The following is a 19,247-nucleotide window of genomic DNA, read 5'->3' on the forward strand; positions in this document are numbered from 1 at the left end:
TGTATTGATTGCTTAAGTAATGAAGGCTTATTACAGATCGGGAACGTTTAGTCGAGCTACAACATCCAAGCACATATAGGCAGTGGCGGATTTATAAGGGGGCAAAGGGTGTAATTGCCCCCCCCCCCCCCCCCACCCCCACACACACACAAACTAAGGACTTCCTTCGTAAACAAAAAAATGTAATAATTATAAAATTAGTTCTTTGTTTTTTTATTTGTCATGTAATTTAATTTCTATGTTGAGGGCACCTTACCCCAGGTCTAAATCCGGCCCTGCATATAGGTGTCGAAAGATGCCAGCAATTGAGATGGGAGCAGAGTCGTATCTAGAGGGGGAGGGGACCGGGAGCAGAGTCCCAAAATGTGCCAGTTTTAAAATGTATGGGTGCCACGCCCTCTTTTCGTAGTGCCTATTAATCCAATTAACATTCTATGGGACTCACGTCTTGTGTTTTAGAAAAGTTCAAATAATTGCTAATTTTGGTGCTGGCTTTTAAGAATTATAAATTTAAAAAGAAGATTATTTCTACATTAATTTTGAAAATATTGGGATTGAATTTTGATAAACAATAAAATTATATCCCCCCACCTCTAGGCCACCAGTTAACCATACAACATAGATCTGTTCAAATTCAACTGTCATCACTTTGCATGCAATGGCCTGCATGTTTATCCAATTTATCATACTCTGGAGCCAAGAAAAACCTTCAAGGTGGATTAAACAAAACAGAACAAACAAAAAACTAAACTGGGAGCTTTATTGCGTAGAAATAATGAATGATGAATATTTATCAAACCACAGCATCAAAAACACATCTAGTACGTTATAAAACAATGTGTATACTGGTCTTAGGCTATTTCCAACATTTTGATATTTTCTAAGTATTTATTCTGGTGTATTATACTTAAAACATAAGAGAGTATGTAACAAAAATAAAAACAAAAACTACTCTAAAATTTAACAATAATAATTCAGTCTAAACTACAACATCCAGAACACTTTGTTTTTTTACTAATTATATACTCAGAATGTTGGTAAGCATAAGTTACCATTTATAAAGTATTGTAAAATCATCTACATAAATGTATATCCTAATTTCACATGATGTATCACATTAAGTTTACTAAACCATAAAATCCTACAAAGATGTCTGATTAAATATAATAAATGTTCAAAGCATGCATGATATAAAAAAAAAAATTATGAATAGCATCATTTATTTTGCAAGTTTGAATAATTATGCAAGATATGCTCACACTTTTGACTACAGAGAATATAATAATTATGTTAGTGAAATTAGTCTTTTATTTTCCACCACCGATATATTAATTTCTTTTCAAATACATGTACTAAAAAGTCTGTTAACTAACATACATCACAAAATTAGAATACTTTTATAGCTAAATAAATTATATAGATACTAACAAATCATGGAACACAAAGAGTCCAAGTTTATGATTTTCACAAGTCAGTGATGTGGGTTTTTTTGTTTTGTTTTTTTCTGAAGAACAATCTTTACATTCTGGAATGATATTTTAGAACATAAAACCTGATATAGATATTTGCACAAATTCAACGTCCATCACTTGTAATTCATGTTTAACTATCAACAGTAGTTACAGTACATCAAGGGTCCATACAGACCCCAGGGTATATGTTTTGTGATATTTTTTGATCAGCTAGTTATTTTTCTCTTTCTAAGTACATGTCACCTCCAGACATGCCAACACCAAGACCAAAGATTATTTGATTTGGTACAGCCATAGGATCTATATATAAAATTTTCAACTGCGATCTGCATGGATCCCAAGCTGACCAAGTGCAGAAAGCAAGAGTCATCGGTGTAAAATGAGGTGAAAAAACTTATAATTCTGACTACAATGATGACACTGAATAACATAAAATACTTTTATACCACAATATCATTATTTCTTTTTTGTTATCATATGAGGGAGTCATAATAATCATATCAATGTATTCCGAGACAAAAGTATCATGTGTAAAATCAAAAAGGCTTGAACTACTGGTGGGGTCCATGTGAACACGAAATATATGGATTAGATAGTTCCAGCAACTATACTGATGAGGGATAATCGATAAATCTAGGGCGACAAATATAACCAGATCTGTGAATTAACAAAAACATCACATCCGAGGGGTTGGAGTGGTAATTGTTTTGAATAAAACTATTACGCACAAGATTAGAATTAGAACACCCACCATTCTCACAAAACACCTATCTTCAAATACATTTGAATATAATATCACTATCCATAACCCCCCCCAACTCCATCTCATTTAAACATAAAAACTTGTGTATTGTGGGTCTGTATACCCATCATGTAAAAATAAATCAATTAAATCAACTTTTTAAAATACATTAGTTAGTTGTCTCAGACCTTTGACTCCAGGTCACTTTTGGAATAACCCCTAAACAGTTTTAAAATCGGACTAGGTGCTGCGATACAATATACTATCATACGGTAAAGGTCAGCATAAACTGGACATAAATCTGGTTATACTGATATAAACTGGGTAAATGACAATACCACAATTAAATAACACCAAGATTCTGATTTTGTAATACTTATAATAAAACTCACTTGCAAAATAAAATTGCAAATTTTGGACTCCCAGGAATAAGAAAATTAAATATCACACCTATAATTCTAAGATTCATGAGGCATAATTACTGCGGTAACTGAGCCATATCAACTGGACGGAATGAAAATACCTGATTTAATACTGCACTCCAGTGTAGTCAATTATTCACTAAAAGATATTTGGAAACCAGGGACTGATTTCACAAAACATGGTAAACCTAGTTTTTTTTACGTAAAACATAAATCTATGACAAAACCACTATTAGTTTTACTACTAACAGTACAAGCAATACATGTATACCTGTAGTTTGAAGTATATATTTTTCTTCTCTATTTTGGACAAATCCACTGGGGAGTTTTGGAGAAAATGCTCAAGACAGTCGTGCTGCAACTTTCAAATTTGATAAATTTCATTCTTCCTCGTTCACGAGTCAAATGGCCGATTGATATTTTTTCTTCGTCCCTACAATGCTCTATCTTCCTTAGTGATGCAATTGTCTGCGTGAAATAAATGTGTAGATACCCAACACGTGTAAACGTACAAAATGTACAACTGCTAGTCACATTACAATGGTTTGTGAAACTGGCTCCAGAATACTATGAAAAGAATTCAAGGCTATTTTTGAGTAAAATGTCAATTATCATACCTTTTTAAAAAAACAAAAATTAATAAATAATTCGCCAATTGTACTTAAAATTTGCAAATAACAGAGCTAGCCCTAGAAGTAAGGTAAACAAAGGCTACCATTTTGACAAAGTTTATTGAAGGTGTTTGGATATTAAATCACTTCTGATGTCTCACTGGTACATGACGTAGATCAGAGAGACGAGTGAAATGATGTTGATTATGGCGGATTACATAAGCTTGAGGTCCTTGGCGACAAGGGATGCTGTGGTATTGTGCATCTCATCCTTGTGTTCCATGTAATTATCGATGGCCTTCTGTCGGGCGGCCTCCCACTTGTACAGATCTCTGGAAACAGAAATAATTAACACCATCAGAGGTATGTTGGTTGAACAAGTCAGTAAGATAAAGTGTGTTTTGTTTAACAACACCACTAGAGCACTGATTTATTAATCATCAGCTACTGGATGTCAAACATTTGGTAATTTGAACAGTTTCAGAGAGGAAACTCACTACATGTTTCCATTATATGTACCATCCCACAGACAGGATAGCACATACCACAGCCTTTAATATACCAGTTGTGGGGAACTGGCTAGAATGAAAACAGTCAGTAAGAGTGCAAAGTAAAGATGGACTTGTCTGATGTACCTTGCTGTGATGGTTGGGTTGGTTTGGGTTTTTTGGGAAGGCGGGGGGGGGGGTCTCTTATTTCTGTTTTTTAAGATGTCACAAACATTTAACACAGAGACAAAGACATTTTTGTTAAGATATCACAAGCATATACCAATAATGATAATGCAATGAATGGTGAAGCTAAAGTATTTCCAGTTCAATGTGGGACCACTTGACAGGCCTTATTCCATGATGTTGGGACGGGGTTTAGCTCAGTCAGTGGAGTGTGGGACCACTTGACAGGGCCTTATTCCATGATGTTGGGACAGGGTTTAGCTCAGTCAGTGGAGTGTGGGACCACTTGACAGGGCCTTATTCCATGATGTTGGGACGGGGTTTAGCTCAGTCAGTGGAGTGTGGGACCACTTGACAGGGCCTTATTCCATGATGTTGGGACGGGGTTTAGCTCAGTCCTTGGAGTGTGGGACCACTTGACAGGGCCTTATTCCATGATGTTGGGACGGGGTTTAGCTCAGTCAGTGGAGTGTGGGACCACTTGACAGGGCCTTATTCCATGATGTTGGGACGGGGTTTAGCTCAGTCAGTGGAGTGTGGGACCACTTGACAGGGCCTTATTCCATGATGTTGGGACGGGGTTTAGCTCAGTCAGTTGAGTGTGGGACCACTTGACAGGGCCTTATTCCATGATGTTGGGACGGGGTTTAGCTCAGTCAGTTGAGTGTGGGACCACTTGACAGGGCCTTATTCCATGATGTTGGGACGGGGTTTAGCGCAGTCAGTTGAGTGTGGGACCACTTGACAGGGCCTTATTCCATGATGTTGGGACGGGGTTTAGCTCAGTCAGTTGAGTGTGGGACCACTTGACAGGGCCTTATTCCATGATGTTGGGACGGGGTTTAGCTCAGTCAGTTGAGTGTGGGACCACTTGACAGGGCCTTATTCCATGATGTTGGGACGGGGTTTAGCTCAGTCAGTTGAGTGCTCGCTTGAGGTGCTTGTGTTGCAGGATCAAGCCATTACTATAATGAAAAAATCCTCCAGTGCTTCACGTGGGACATAAACCAAGTACCTACTAGCATCAAGTCTGATGGCTTTTGGTTGGTTGGATGGTTGGATGGATGGATGGATGGGTGGGATTTGGTTGGATGGATGGATGGATGGTTGGATGGTGGGTAGGTGAGTGGTGGGTTGGTGTTTGAATGGATGGGTGGGTGGGTGGGTGGTTGGATGGATGGTGCGTAGGTGGGTGGATGGATGGTTGGTTGGTTGGTTGGTTGGTTGATTGATTGAATGGATGGTTGCTTGCTTGGTTGGTTGGTTGGTTAATTGGATAGACACATGGATGGACACACAGGTGGATGTACGCACGGATGGACAGATGATCAGTCAGATAAATGGTTGACTTTATGGATGAGTAAACAGGTGCATGAACATGCATAAAGATGCAAGGATGGTTTGAATAACCGACTGCTATGAAACATTCAAATACAACTTGAGTAAACTCAATTTGAATGTACTTCAGTATTAACACAAATAAACACAAAGTAATTACGTGTAGATAGGTCTGACAAATTTCATTCTTCCTTGTTCGCTAACAAACGCCAACGCTAGTGGAATGATTTTAGGCCACTGGGCTCGTATACCCAGTCGAATCCACCTGAAATATTATAATTCAGAAAATAGTAAACAAAACATTAACAAGCTGTTGTTGAGATGTTTACAAATGAAATGTCTTAAGTAGATGAAATACAATGAAATTGAAGAAAACCTGGACCGAGGCTGCAAAGGAGAAAAAGAAAGTACCGGTAGCTATCACGAGACTGGAACAAATGGGTTTTTTTTTAATTTTAACAACACCACTAGTGCACATTGACAGGCCTCTGAATGTTGGTCAGGAGAACTATTTACTTGGATATAACAGGTTAAGCAAAAAGGAAATGGGTTATTTCTGCTTAACCGATAAATGGGTCACACAGATTTTCAATTCACAACAAACCTGCATTGATATATTAATCATTGACTATTGGATGTCAAACATTTGATAATTATAGTCTCAGAGAGGAAACCCTCGATACATTTTTTCCATTAGTAGCAAGGGATCTTTTATATGCACCATCCCACAGACAGGATAGCACATACCATGGGCACCAAACAAGTGCTTTACCACTGGGCTACGTTCCCACCCTGAGATTGGAACAAGTCCCATAGAAAGATTTGTAGCCATATGATTGGCTGTTGGGATGTTTGAACCAGTTTATGGGACCAGTTGGAAAGTGCCATAGGTCAGGCTATGTATCAAAATAAAAGAATTAATTCAGACTAAAATGATATTTCTGAACTAATTAATGCAGATCTTGTTTTTCATGTTGTTGCTCAGTGTTCAATACACTGTTCTGGACACACACAACTGCAGTGTGAGCTTTGTCTTGAGGATAGTTAACATAAAAGAGAAAATTCACTCTCTCCAGTAAGCATCGATTAAGCTTGGGTTTTCTGTCTGTGATTCAAGGGAGACAACTATCAACTAGGCTCCGAAGTACAGACGGTTATATGACCTCAACACATTATAAACTACAGGTATGACTGTTTAGTGTCTAATATTATTTAAACACTTGGTTAAGAAAGAGAAAGAGAGAGAGAGAGAGAGAGAGAGAGAGAGAGAGAGAGAGAGAGGGAGAGGGGGGGAGGGGGAGGAATGAGAAAGGAATGAGAGGGGAGGAATGAGAGAGGAGGAATGAGAGAGGGGAGGAATGAGAGAGAGAGAAAGGGGAATGAGAGAGAGAGAAAAGGGAATGAGAGAGAGAGAGAGAGAGAGAGATTATTTCATTAAGCGCCATACATTTGATAACTGGTACCAAGTTTGCTATTCTATTTATTACCCCAGCTGTTTTTCTCTAAACAGCTTTTATTTTCGATATACATACATGTAGTCCTTACATGTATATACAGAAACATTGTAAACCATTCTACACACCGTTCTGAGTATTGCTATAACTTAGTATTTTAATCATGTTCACATATTCTTTTCAAAAACCAAAGTTCTATTTATTCAGTTAAAATATCTACAATGAATTGTATTAAAATAACATTTTATTACAAATTTAACAATGAAAACAGAAAGTCGAAAACGTAAACTCTTTAGCTCTTATCAACATCACAAGTGTGGTAACAAAAGGATTGCATGCCTATTGTTGCGATTCCCCGATTCATCTATAGTTTGTTCCACCTAAATAATTAATCCGAAGGTTGTAATGTTCAACTGCGCAAGCACAGCAATTGTTGGTCCTGTTTGGTAGTTTACCATTTGATATTTGATGGATCACCAGTTTGAGGGAAATACAGCCATTAACACAGACGGGACCGATAATTTAGTTCGAGCAAAGGCTTATAATCGACCCTGGATGTGTTTGACCCATCAACAGTTAATATAAGGGTTTACCGAACAAAAAAACTTGGGACTTCGTTTTTGGTTCGAGTGTTGCAGTGTGTTCCACCCTGTGTGAGACCGAGCCAACGAGATTCTACTGTATTTAGACCGCTTTTTAAATTTTATTTTCAATATTACAATAACAACTTAAATATGAATACCAGTCAACAAAATACACTTGATGTGTTCGATTGTCATTCTACTATGTTCTAACATTCACAGAATCAAGATAGATAACTCCTGTAGATGTTGACAGCTGTGTTTACTAAGACCGGTCATGTCTAAACTGCAGTTAAACTAAATGACTGTATGTTTGCTAAATCATGATGACATCATATTTATATGTTTATAAGTATCAAATCATCCAAAAGTATTGTATGTTAAACCAATGCAATATATTTGAGAAAATATGAAAAATATTTTTCCCGTTGTGAATGACAGCTGGGGTAATAAATTAAAAATATTTACCACATGTTTTCAATACTTGCCTGAATCTGATCTCCGAGTTTATAACAACACCAAACTGATACAGTTCATTCATCTTCTCCAGCTTGAACACAGGCAATGGAGGCTGTAAGGTAGGAAATGGCAAAGCTAAAGTTTGTTTTGTTTATCAACACTACAAAACCACAATAATTAATTTAATAATCATCAGCAACACGTCTGACACACTATCTTCAGTGGAAAGCTGCTATATGTTTCCATCAGCACTTTCCTATAGACAGGACAGCATTTTGATATACCACTTGTGGGGCACTGGTTGGAACAGGAAAAAAAAAAAATTATAGAATGGGTCCACCGAGGAGGTTCGACCTTACGACCCAAACAGTTTGGAGAGAAAAAAAATATTTTTATTTTTTTTAATTATTTACTTTATTATTTATGTACATTAATATCTCAAAACAAGAAAGAAAGAAAGAAAAAAAAAAAAAGAAAGAAAAGAAAAGAAAGAAGGAAAGAAAGATAGAAAGAAAGAAAAAAAGAAAGAAAAAGACAAAAAAGAGAAAACAATATACTTTAATCTACAGTTATATGGCATCAGGCATGTGGTCAAGGACATTATTTTATTCAAATTTTATGTATCATGTATTTAATATTAAAAGAAATAATGTGACAAACCTTTTGGATGAGCAGGTTGATGAACTCTCGCTCTTGAATGGAAGAGAAGTCATGTAGATCGTGTTTGCCGAACTGAGACATGTCGGCCTCACTGGCTTCAACCCACATATTACACATATTAGTGCACGGATCTCGCAGAGAGGTGTCATAGCTGCATGAAAAAAAAACCCATGTATTACTGTAGTTACTGTATTAGATGTGTATATGTATTTGAGGAAAAGGAGCCATCTATAAATATATGTTAAATATCTTGGGGCCTTTTTTTACCTACCCTGACAACACTGACTAAAAAGATTTTCAATGTGTGTAAAAATCAATTTAGCAGTTAACTTGTGGATTCTTAATGGACAGAGAATCAGTCTAGCTGTTAACTTGTGGATTCTCAATGGACAGAGAATCAGTCTAGCTGTTAACTTGTGGATTCTCAATGTACAGAGAATCAGTTTAGCTGTTAACTTGTAGATTGTTAATGGACAGAGAATCAGTCTAGCAGTTAACTTGTGGATTCTCAATGGACAGAGAATCAGTCTAGCTGATAACTTGAGGATACTCAATGGACAGAGAATCAGACTAGCTGTTAACTTGAGGATTGTCAATGGACAGAGAATCAGTCTAGCTGTTAACTTGTGGATTGTCAATGGACAGAGAATCAGTCTAGCTGATAATTTGAGGATTACCAATGGACAGAGAATCAGTCTGGCTGTTAACTTGAAGATTCTCAATGGGTCTGAGAATCAGTCTAGCTGTTAATTTGAAGATTCTCAATGGGTCTGAGAATCAGTCTAGCTGTTAACTTGAGGATTCTAAATGGGTCTGAGAATCAGTCTAGCTGATAATTTGAGGATTCTCAATGGACAGAGAATCAGTCTAGCTGATAACTTGAGGATACTAAATGGACAGAGAATCAGTCTAGCTGTTAACTTGTGGATTCTCAATGCACAGAGAATCAGTCTAGCTGTTAAATTGAGGATTGTCAATGGACAGAGAATCAGTCTAGCTGTTAACTTGTGGATTGTCAATTGACAGAGAATCAGTCTAGCTGATAATCTGAGGATGACCAATGGACAGAGAATCAGTCTAGCTGTTAACTTGAAGATTCTCAATGGGTCTGAGAATCAGTCTAGCTGATAATTTGAGGATTATCAATGGACAGAGAATCAGTCTAGCTGATAATCTGAGGATGACCAATGGACAGAGAATCAGTCTAGCTGTTAACTTGAAGATTCTCAATGGGTCTGAGAATCAGTCTAGCTGATAATTTGAGGATTATCAATGGACAGAGAATCAGTCTAGCTGTTAACTTGAGGATTCTCAATGGGTCTGAGAATCAGTCTAGCTGATAATTTGAGGATTATCAATGGGTCTGAGAATCAGTCTAGCAGATAATTTGAGGATTATCAATGGACAGAGAATCAGTCTAGCTGTTAACTTGAGGATTCTCAATGGGTCTGAGAATCAGTCTAGCTGTTAACTTGAAGATTCTCAATGGGTCTGAGAATCAGTCTAGCTGATAATTTGAGGATTATCAATAGACAGAGAATCAGTCTAGCTGTTAACTTGAGGATTCTCAATGGACATAGAATCAGTCTAGCTGTTAAACTTGAGGATTCTCAATGGACAGAGAATCAGTCTTTCTGATAACTTGTGAATTCTCAATGGACAGAGAATCAGTCTAGCTGATAACTTGAGGATTCTCAGTGAACAGAGAATCATTCTAGATGTTAACTTGAGGATTCTCAATGGACATAGAATCAGTCTAGCTGTTAACTTGAGTATTCTCAATGGACAGAAAATCATTCTAGCTGTTAAACTTGAGGATTCTCAATGGACAGAGAATCAGTCTTGCTGATAACTTATGGATTCTCAATGGACAGAGAATCAGTCTAGCTGATAACTTGAGGATTCTCAATGGACAGAGAATCAGTCTAGCTGTTAACTTGTGGATTCTCAATGGACAAAGAGAATCAGTCTAGCTGTTAACTTGAGGATTCTCAATGGACAAAGAATCAGTCTAGCTATTCTCAGTGGGTGTGAGAATCAGTCTACCTGTTAACTTGTGGATTCTCAATGGACAGAGAATCAGTCTAGCTGTTAACTTGAGGATTCTCAATGGACAAAGAATCAGTTTCGCTGATAACTTGAGGATTCTCAATGGACAAAGAATCAGTCTAGCTATTCTCAGTGGGTGTGAGAATCAGTCTAGCTGTTAACTTGAGGATTCTAAATGGACAGAGAATCAGTCTAGCTGATAACTTGTGGATTCTCAATGGACAGAGAATCAGTCCAGCTGTTAACTTGTGGATTCTCAATGGACAGAGAATCAGTCACGCTGTTAACTTGTTGATTTTCAATGGACAGAGAATCAGTCTAGCTGTTAACTTGAGAATTCTCAATGGACAGAGAATCAGTCCAGCTGTTAACTTGTGGATTCTCAATGCACAGAGAATCAGTCTAGCTGTTAAATTGAGGATTGTCAATGGACAGAGAATCAGTCTAGCTGTTAACTTGTGGATTGTCAATTGACAGAGAATCAGTCTAGCTGATAATCTGAGGATGACCAATGGACAGAGAATCAGTCTAGCTGTTAACTTGAAGATTCTCAATGGGTCTGAGAATCAGTCTAGCTGATAATTTGAGGATTATCAATGGACAGAGAATCAGTCTAGCTGATAATCTGAGGATGACCAATGGACAGAGAATCAGTCTAGCTGTTAACTTGAAGATTCTCAATGGGTCTGAGAATCAGTCTAGCTGATAATTTGAGGATTATCAATGGACAGAGAATCAGTCTAGCTGTTAACTTGAGGATTCTCAATGGGTCTGAGAATCAGTCTAGCTGATAATTTGAGGATTATCAATGGGTCTGAGAATCAGTCTAGCAGATAATTTGAGGATTATCAATGGACAGAGAATCAGTCTAGCTGTTAACTTGAGGATTCTCAATGGGTCTGAGAATCAGTCTAGCTGTTAACTTGAAGATTCTCAATGGGTCTGAGAATCAGTCTAGCTGATAATTTGAGGATTATCAATAGACAGAGAATCAGTCTAGCTGTTAACTTGAGGATTCTCAATGGACATAGAATCAGTCTAGCTGTTAAACTTGAGGATTCTCAATGGACAGAGAATCAGTCTTTCTGATAACTTGTGAATTCTCAATGGACAGAGAATCAGTCTAGCTGATAACTTGAGGATTCTCAGTGAACAGAGAATCATTCTAGATGTTAACTTGAGGATTCTCAATGGACATAGAATCAGTCTAGCTGTTAACTTGAGTATTCTCAATGGACAGAAAATCATTCTAGCTGTTAAACTTGAGGATTCTCAATGGACAGAGAATCAGTCTTGCTGATAACTTATGGATTCTCAATGGACAGAGAATCAGTCTAGCTGATAACTTGAGGATTCTCAATGGACAGAGAATCAGTCTAGCTGTTAACTTGTGGATTCTCAATGGACAAAGAGAATCAGTCTAGCTGTTAACTTGAGGATTCTCAATGGACAAAGAATCAGTCTAGCTATTCTCAGTGGGTGTGAGAATCAGTCTACCTGTTAACTTGTGGATTCTCAATGGACAGAGAATCAGTCTAGCTGTTAACTTGAGGATTCTCAATGGACAAAGAATCAGTTTCGCTGATAACTTGAGGATTCTCAATGGACAAAGAATCAGTCTAGCTATTCTCAGTGGGTGTGAGAATCAGTCTAGCTGTTAACTTGAGGATTCTAAATGGACAGAGAATCAGTCTAGCTGATAACTTGTGGATTCTCAATGGACAGAGAATCAGTCCAGCTGTTAACTTGTGGATTCTCAATGGACAGAGAATCAGTCACGCTGTTAACTTGTTGATTTTCAATGGACAGAGAATCAGTCTAGCTGTTAACTTGAGAATTCTCAATGGACAGAGAATCAGTCCAGCTGTTAACTTGTGGATTCTCAATGGACAGAGAATCAGTCCAGCTGTTAACTTGTTGATTTTCAATGGACAGAGAATCAGTCTAGCTGTTAACTTGAGGATTCTCAATGGACAGAGAATCAGTCTAGCTGATAACTTGTGGATTCTCAATGGACAGAGAATCAGTCTAGCTGTTAACTTGAGAATTCTCAATGGACAGAGAATCAGTCCAGCTGTTAACTTGTGGATTCTCAATGGACAGAGAATCAGTCCAGCTGTTAACTTGTGGATTCTCAATGGACAGAGAATCAGTCTAGCTGTTAACTTGAGAATTCTCAATGGACAGAGAATCAGTCCAGCTGTTAACTTGTGGATTCTCAATGGACAGAGAATCAGTCCAGCTGTTAACTTGTTGATTTTCAATGGACAGAGAATCAGTCTAGCTGTTAACTTGAGGATTCTCAATGGACAGAGAATCAGTCTAGCTGATAACTTCAAGATTCGCAATGGGTGTGAGAATCAGTCTAACTTGAGAAAAACTTTATAATAAGATAATAATCTTTTACATTAATCATAATACAGACTTCTGAAAACCGAGAATAATCATTTCATTTTTCGTGTCATTCAGGTAACTCTATTTTTGTGCAAGCTAATTTTCTTTTACCCATTAAACTAAGGACATAATTTATAAGGACATAACAGGTTATCCAAAAATTTAATTAGTGCCCATAATTTGTTTTTGCTAATAAATGGGTTACACAAATTGTCAGAAGATTGTAATATATTTAAAACTAATCACTCACTCTGGTTTAACCGGAGGCATACCGACACCAAAGAACCACGCATCCCAGTCCACATCATTTAGGACTTTCTGTGTTTCCTGGTAAAAAAAAACAACAAAAAAACAAATGATGAATTAGCTCTTCTAGAAATGAGTACCCTGGGCAGAGTGGAATATTATAGCTATTTGATTAGCTGTTAGAATGCTTAGACAAACCAAATGAAATGGGGGTGAAATGCACTTACAGGTACATGTACAGCAAATTGTCTATCTAAAGAATGTCATAAATAATTTCAATTTGGTTTGATGTGAGGAAAAAAGTAAAAGTGTTTTGGAAATAAAATAAAAATATATATATATATATACTGGTATATATATATATATTGTGTGCAATTTTGAAAATAATCAGCTCAGAAATAAATAATGTGTAGTACATTACATACATGTAGTATGAAAAAAGGCATTCCCTGTCGAAAGGACCATAAAAAGTTTTTTTAATGTTAATAATTTAAATTTCAACATAAGTCTTTATGTTAGAGGGGAAGAATATACTTTCTGACACTAAATAAGTTATCCGATGCCATATAACCATAAATAAAAAGTGTTGAGTGTGTCGTTAAATAAAACATTTCCTTCCTTTCCTGTGACCGACATTCTGTTTAATCATAAAACATTTTGTTTTAACCCGCATTTCTAAAGCTTTCTTTTTATTAGTAATACTGTCAAGTCTTTGCCCAGCAAACACCTTCTGATTAATGTGAATGCAATTGTTGAGTTGGTGTTAATCCACAGGTGTGTGCCAAGCAAAAGGCTGGTGGGTCATAGTGAGGGGGATTTAGGTTTAATGTGATCTTTTGATCCGATCTGAAAAACATTTACATGCTCATATACCACGAAGGTTTCGAGCATGTCCACCCAGGGTTCGGCCTCTGGAGGCCAGGGGCCCAACCCGGGGTAGAAATGATCTTTTGAAGTTTACTTTTTATCTCTCAATCAATTACATCACATAATAAACTTCAAAAGAGCACCTTGGACTGGTACAGCCTGGTGAATTCTCACTGAACATTCAACCTCACTCGATGGGTCCACCACGGAGTTTAATCCTATGACCTACAATGTAAGCACCTCAGGCAAGCACTACCAACCTAGCTAAATCCCCCTCACTACGACCCACCAGCCTTATGCTTGGCACACACCTACCGATTAACACTGACTTGACAGTCGTGTCAGCATTAATCGGTAGGTGTGTGTTGGGTAAAGACACAAAAATTGTGTATAATCTGTTTTGCACCCACTAAACATTCATGTCAGCATTAATCAGAAGGGGTGAGCTGGGCAAAGAGGCGACAATTGTGTCTAATCTCCCAGTTTTGCCACGATTAGGCAGTCGTGTCGGCTGGTGTGTACTGGTAAACATTTTCAGACTACTGCCGATGTGATAGTCGAGATGGCATTAATTAGTAAGTGTGTGTCAAGCATTAGGGCCAACGATTTAACCACTACATCACTGAGACCCGTTTCATTTCTGAACAAGCATTCTGAGTGTACTGCTAAAACAATACCGGGCCCCAACATATTTTCATATCTTCTAAGTTCAAGGGCCATAACTCTATGTGGAAAAATGGGTAGATTGCCCTGAATGAATGTATGTTTAATGACACCCTAGCATAAAAATAGAGATCAGCTATTGGGTGTCAAACAAATTGCCCAGAAAGTCAAACTTGATCTGTAACAGTAAATAATAAAGCTACATGTATACACAAAATTTCAACTCATTATTTTGAGGCATTGTAAAAAAACTAAAAGAGCGGAAAACCAATGTAGGACAGATGGACAGAGACGAAACCTATAGGGGACTAATAATTTTTGTTATAATAATATTAACATCTTTGTTAATTGTGACAATAAAGGTGAACCAAGACTTGAAATCTTACCGTATCACTGAAATGAAGAAAGAGAAAATTCTTCCACGTTTTGGAGTTGATCGACTTGTATTTGAAAGTGTCAATGTAGGCCTTCAGAAACTTTTCAAACACATCTGAAGAATAAACAAATAAATGCTCTGAAATATTATTGGAATAAAGAAAACAGAAACAACTGCAAAATTAAACCTCTGTGGCTATGTGGTGTCTAAGATCTAGACTGTGAGAGAGGATGAAACCCACACCGACCACATACATGTAAGCTGAATTGTAGAATGGAATTTTTATTACACACAGTCTCACAAACAGGACAGCATATACCATGGCCTTTGACATACCAGTAATGGGGCTTTGATTGGAAAAGGGAGAACCAAACCCAATTTAACCCAATTCCACCACAGGATACTTGTTGCTCAGTGGTAGAGTACTCACCTGAGGTGCAAGGGGTTGCAGGATATGTTTTCTTCCATCCCAACCAGTGCCCCAACAGCTATGGTATGTACTGTCCTGTCTATGGGGAAAATGCATGTAAAAGATCCCTTGCTGCTTTAGAGTAGCCTATGTGGTTGCATTGCAATGTTTATGTTTCTATGAACCAAAATGTCAACATAACAATATGTTGGACACCAAACATCCAAAATCTGCTGAACAGTCATTAAAAACATTCCTTTCCTTTATCAATTGACAGCAACTGGTCATACATAAGATTTTCCATGTCGACACTGTAACACATACCATCACCTATGACATGTCTAATACATGGCAGAGTTTGTTTGGATGAAAATCGTAATGGTTTACCAAGGGGAACCAATATTGTTGGGATCAATTCACCAACCCATTTTATCTCCAAGGGATCAATTCCAAGACTTACATGTAGCTAATCTCACGGTAACCAAACTCATGTCAGATTATCAGTCCTATAACATTTTTTTCTGGTGGCGGGTGGGGGATGAGGTGGTGGGCGGCAATCCTACCACTTACCTCATTCCAGGAAGGATCAAATCCTACAACTCTCTCATCAGAGGGTATCAATCCTACAAATCACCTCAATTGATGTGGATCAATCCTAGAACTTAACTCAGTCAATGTTACAACCTGGATCAATTGTACAATGTCAGACCCTACCATTTAAGGGTGGGAGCTATCAGTCTCACTCCACAAAGACTAATTCAAGCAGAGTAATGTTTAGTTCTCCTTAGCATGTGAATTTATAAGATATCAGTATGGTAATAACTCAGGGTGAGAATCGGTGAACTGTAAAAAAAAAAAGAGGAAGTCTAGAGTGGTCCCAGAAATTCTTGAAAACGTAGGTTAAACTTTGTGCCATCGGACACATTTTGGAGGAAAGGACGATTGAAATGCGAGGAAAGGCAATGTGCCATGAGAGGAAAACAGCTGATCTGAGCAGAATTCCCAGCCCTGAATAACTTAAATGGCTCCCCATAATCTAAATTAGAGGAGCATTCCCCTCAATTTTGTTCCAGGTGAGGTCTGCAACCTACGTCACCTACAAGCTATCAACCTATTGCATCCCAAACAGATATTCAACCACTGATTTTAAACACTAAGACAGTAACAATATAATCATGTTACCTGGACCTCCAACAAGGGTTTCTAGGTAGAAGAGCAAGGCAAATCCCTTCTCGTAGGGAACGATGGAGAATGCATCATCAGGGTCCACCCCTTTCAGATCGGGAATCAGCTTCGTGTATAGTGGATTCTCCAAAGTGTTCACCTACATTAACAAATACAGAATACTTTAAGTAGAAATGGGTTCATGGAACACATGATACAGCTTTCACTAATATCCAATGTGATAAGGGAGATAACTCAAATACTAGACCAACTGACAAGTTGCATAGTTATTCTTCTTAATCCACTGAAAACTTTGGGAAAAGTTAGACCTTGAAGACAATATAAAAGGCTATTTTGAAGCTATGATAATTTTTACCAATCAGTTATGAACCTCAACTTTTTATCTTTCCTTGTTAGTTCTAATATTCTTCAAGAAAACTACACATCTTTTCTTAATTAACATTTAAAATCAGACTTAGTTTTCAATGGCTCAATAAGGACTTTGAATGGCTCAATAAGGACATAAAAGACCACTACACCAACTCTTCATTCCCAACCACTAACAACTAATCATCAACCCTGGGGAGAGCCCTGGACAGAATACTTTAAACTTTATTTCACATAAATACAAAAAAAACCCTGAAAAATACTATTACAAACAAATGCTACGCTAACCGCATTCTGTAGCGCATCCCATCCTTCAGAAGCCATGAAGTGTCTCATCTGTTCCCCTCCGTGGAGCCTGGATGCTATCTTCCTTTCAACAAACACTGTATGACCTTCATTCAACCTGTCACAGAAACCACACTCTGTTAAATAGGTTCCACATCAACATAGTATCTGCGTTTCTATATAATTAGGCCATATAAAAAAAAAATTAGTTGGGGAGTATCTTTTTTTTTTCAAATGTGGGCAGGAGATGTTTTTATTTTAATTTTTTAATTTTTGTTAAACAAAGTGGAATACACTCTACAGGGCAAGAACATCACAACAGGACAGCTTTTTCCAATTTTTCTTGTTGGTAAATGGTTTTGAGATGTGATATATGAAAGAAATGCTATTTTCAGGAATGTTGTACAATACCCATACATGTAGTTCTTCACGAGTGAAGTTGGTCATAGCAGTGGGTCACAACTTGGTTAGAAGGGAAGGTGATATTTTCAGCTGTGGCTAACATTAAACCTAGAGAATTTGTAATTGGCCGAGGTCTTCCGAGTGATAGAAAGAGCATGTTGTTGGTACTGTATGACATTCATGTATCCGCACTTAATTTGGGGGTGATCATTTTGACCATGTTGTTGGTACTGTATGACATACATGTATCCGCACTTAATTTGGGTGTGATCATTTTGACCATGTTGTTGGTACTGTATGACCATGTTGTTGGTACTGTATGACATTCATGTATCCGCACTTAATTTGGGGGTGATCATTTTGACCATGTTGTTGGTACTGTATGACCATGTTGTTGGTACTGTATGACATTCATGTATCCGCACTTAATTTGGGGGTGATCATTTTGACCATGTTGTTGGTACTGTATGACCATGTTGTTGGTACTGTATGACATTCATGTATCCGCACTTAATTTGGGGGTGATCATTTTGACCATGTTGTTGGTACTGTATGACCATGTTGTTGGTACTGTATGACATTCATGTATCCGCACTTAATTTGGGGGTGATCATTTTGACCATGTTGTTGGTACTGTATGACATACATGTATCCGCACTTAATTTGGGTGCGATCATTTTGACCATGTTGTTGGTACTGTATGACATACATGTATCCACACTTAATTTGGGTGTGATCATTTTGACCATGTTGTTGGTACTGTATGACATACATGTATCCGCACTTAATTTGGGGGTGATCATTTTGACCATGTTGTTGGTACTGTATGACATACATGTATCCGCACTTAATTTGGGTGTGATCATTTTGACCATGTTGTTGGTACTGTATGACCATGTTGTTGGTACTGTATGACATTCATGTATCCGCACTTAATTTGGGGGTGATCATTTTGACCATGTTGTTGGTACTGTATGACCATGTTGTTGGTACTGTATGACATTCATGTATCCGCACTTAATTTGGGGGTGATCATTTTGACCATGTTGTTGGTACTGTATGACCATGTTGTTGGTACTGTATGACATTCATGTATCCGCACTTAATTTGGGGGTGATCATTTTGACCATGTTGTTGGTACTGTATGACCATGTTGTTGGTACTGTATGACATTCATGTATCCGCACTTAATTTGGGGGTGATCATTTTGACCATGTTGTTGGTACTGTATGACATACATGTATCCGCACTTAATTTGGGTGCGATCATTTTGACCATGTTGTTGGTACTGTATGACATACATGTATCCACACTTAATTTGGGTGTGATCATTTTGACCATGTTGTTGGTACTGTATGACATACATGTATCCGGACTTAATTTGGGTGTGATCATTTTGACCATGTTGTTGGTACTGTATGACATACATGTATCCACACTTAATTTGGGTGTGATTATTTTGACCATGTTGTTGGTACTGTATGACATACATGTATCCGGACTTAATTTGGGTGTGATCATTTTGAAAGAGCATGTTGTTGGTACTGTATGACATACATGTATCCACACTTAATTTGGGTGTGATCATTTTG

General features: G+C 37.6%; 1 protein-coding gene across 1 annotated transcript in view; it reads right to left on the reverse strand.

Annotated features, from left to right (window-relative positions):
* Positions 1–746: 746 nt before the first annotated feature.
* LOC121369123 (leukotriene A-4 hydrolase-like) overlaps positions 747–19,247 on the reverse strand; it is a 45,919-nt gene continuing 27,418 nt past the window's right edge. Inside the window, exons 9-16 of the mRNA XM_041493986.1 lie at positions 17,257–17,371; positions 16,600–16,741; positions 15,019–15,122; positions 13,107–13,183; positions 8,414–8,564; positions 7,783–7,865; positions 5,420–5,524; positions 747–3,579 (exon numbers count right to left, since the gene is read on the reverse strand). Of these exons, the coding sequence (XP_041349920.1) occupies positions 3,462–3,579; positions 5,420–5,524; positions 7,783–7,865; positions 8,414–8,564; positions 13,107–13,183; positions 15,019–15,122; positions 16,600–16,741; positions 17,257–17,371 (895 nt within the window). The 3' untranslated portion in view covers positions 747–3,461. The remainder of the gene's footprint in view (positions 3,580–5,419; positions 5,525–7,782; positions 7,866–8,413; positions 8,565–13,106; positions 13,184–15,018; positions 15,123–16,599; positions 16,742–17,256; positions 17,372–19,247) is intronic.

Source organism: Gigantopelta aegis, chromosome 3, assembly GCF_016097555.1.
Source record: "Gigantopelta aegis isolate Gae_Host chromosome 3, Gae_host_genome, whole genome shotgun sequence".
NCBI lineage: Eukaryota > Metazoa > Mollusca > Gastropoda > Neomphalida > Peltospiridae > Gigantopelta > Gigantopelta aegis.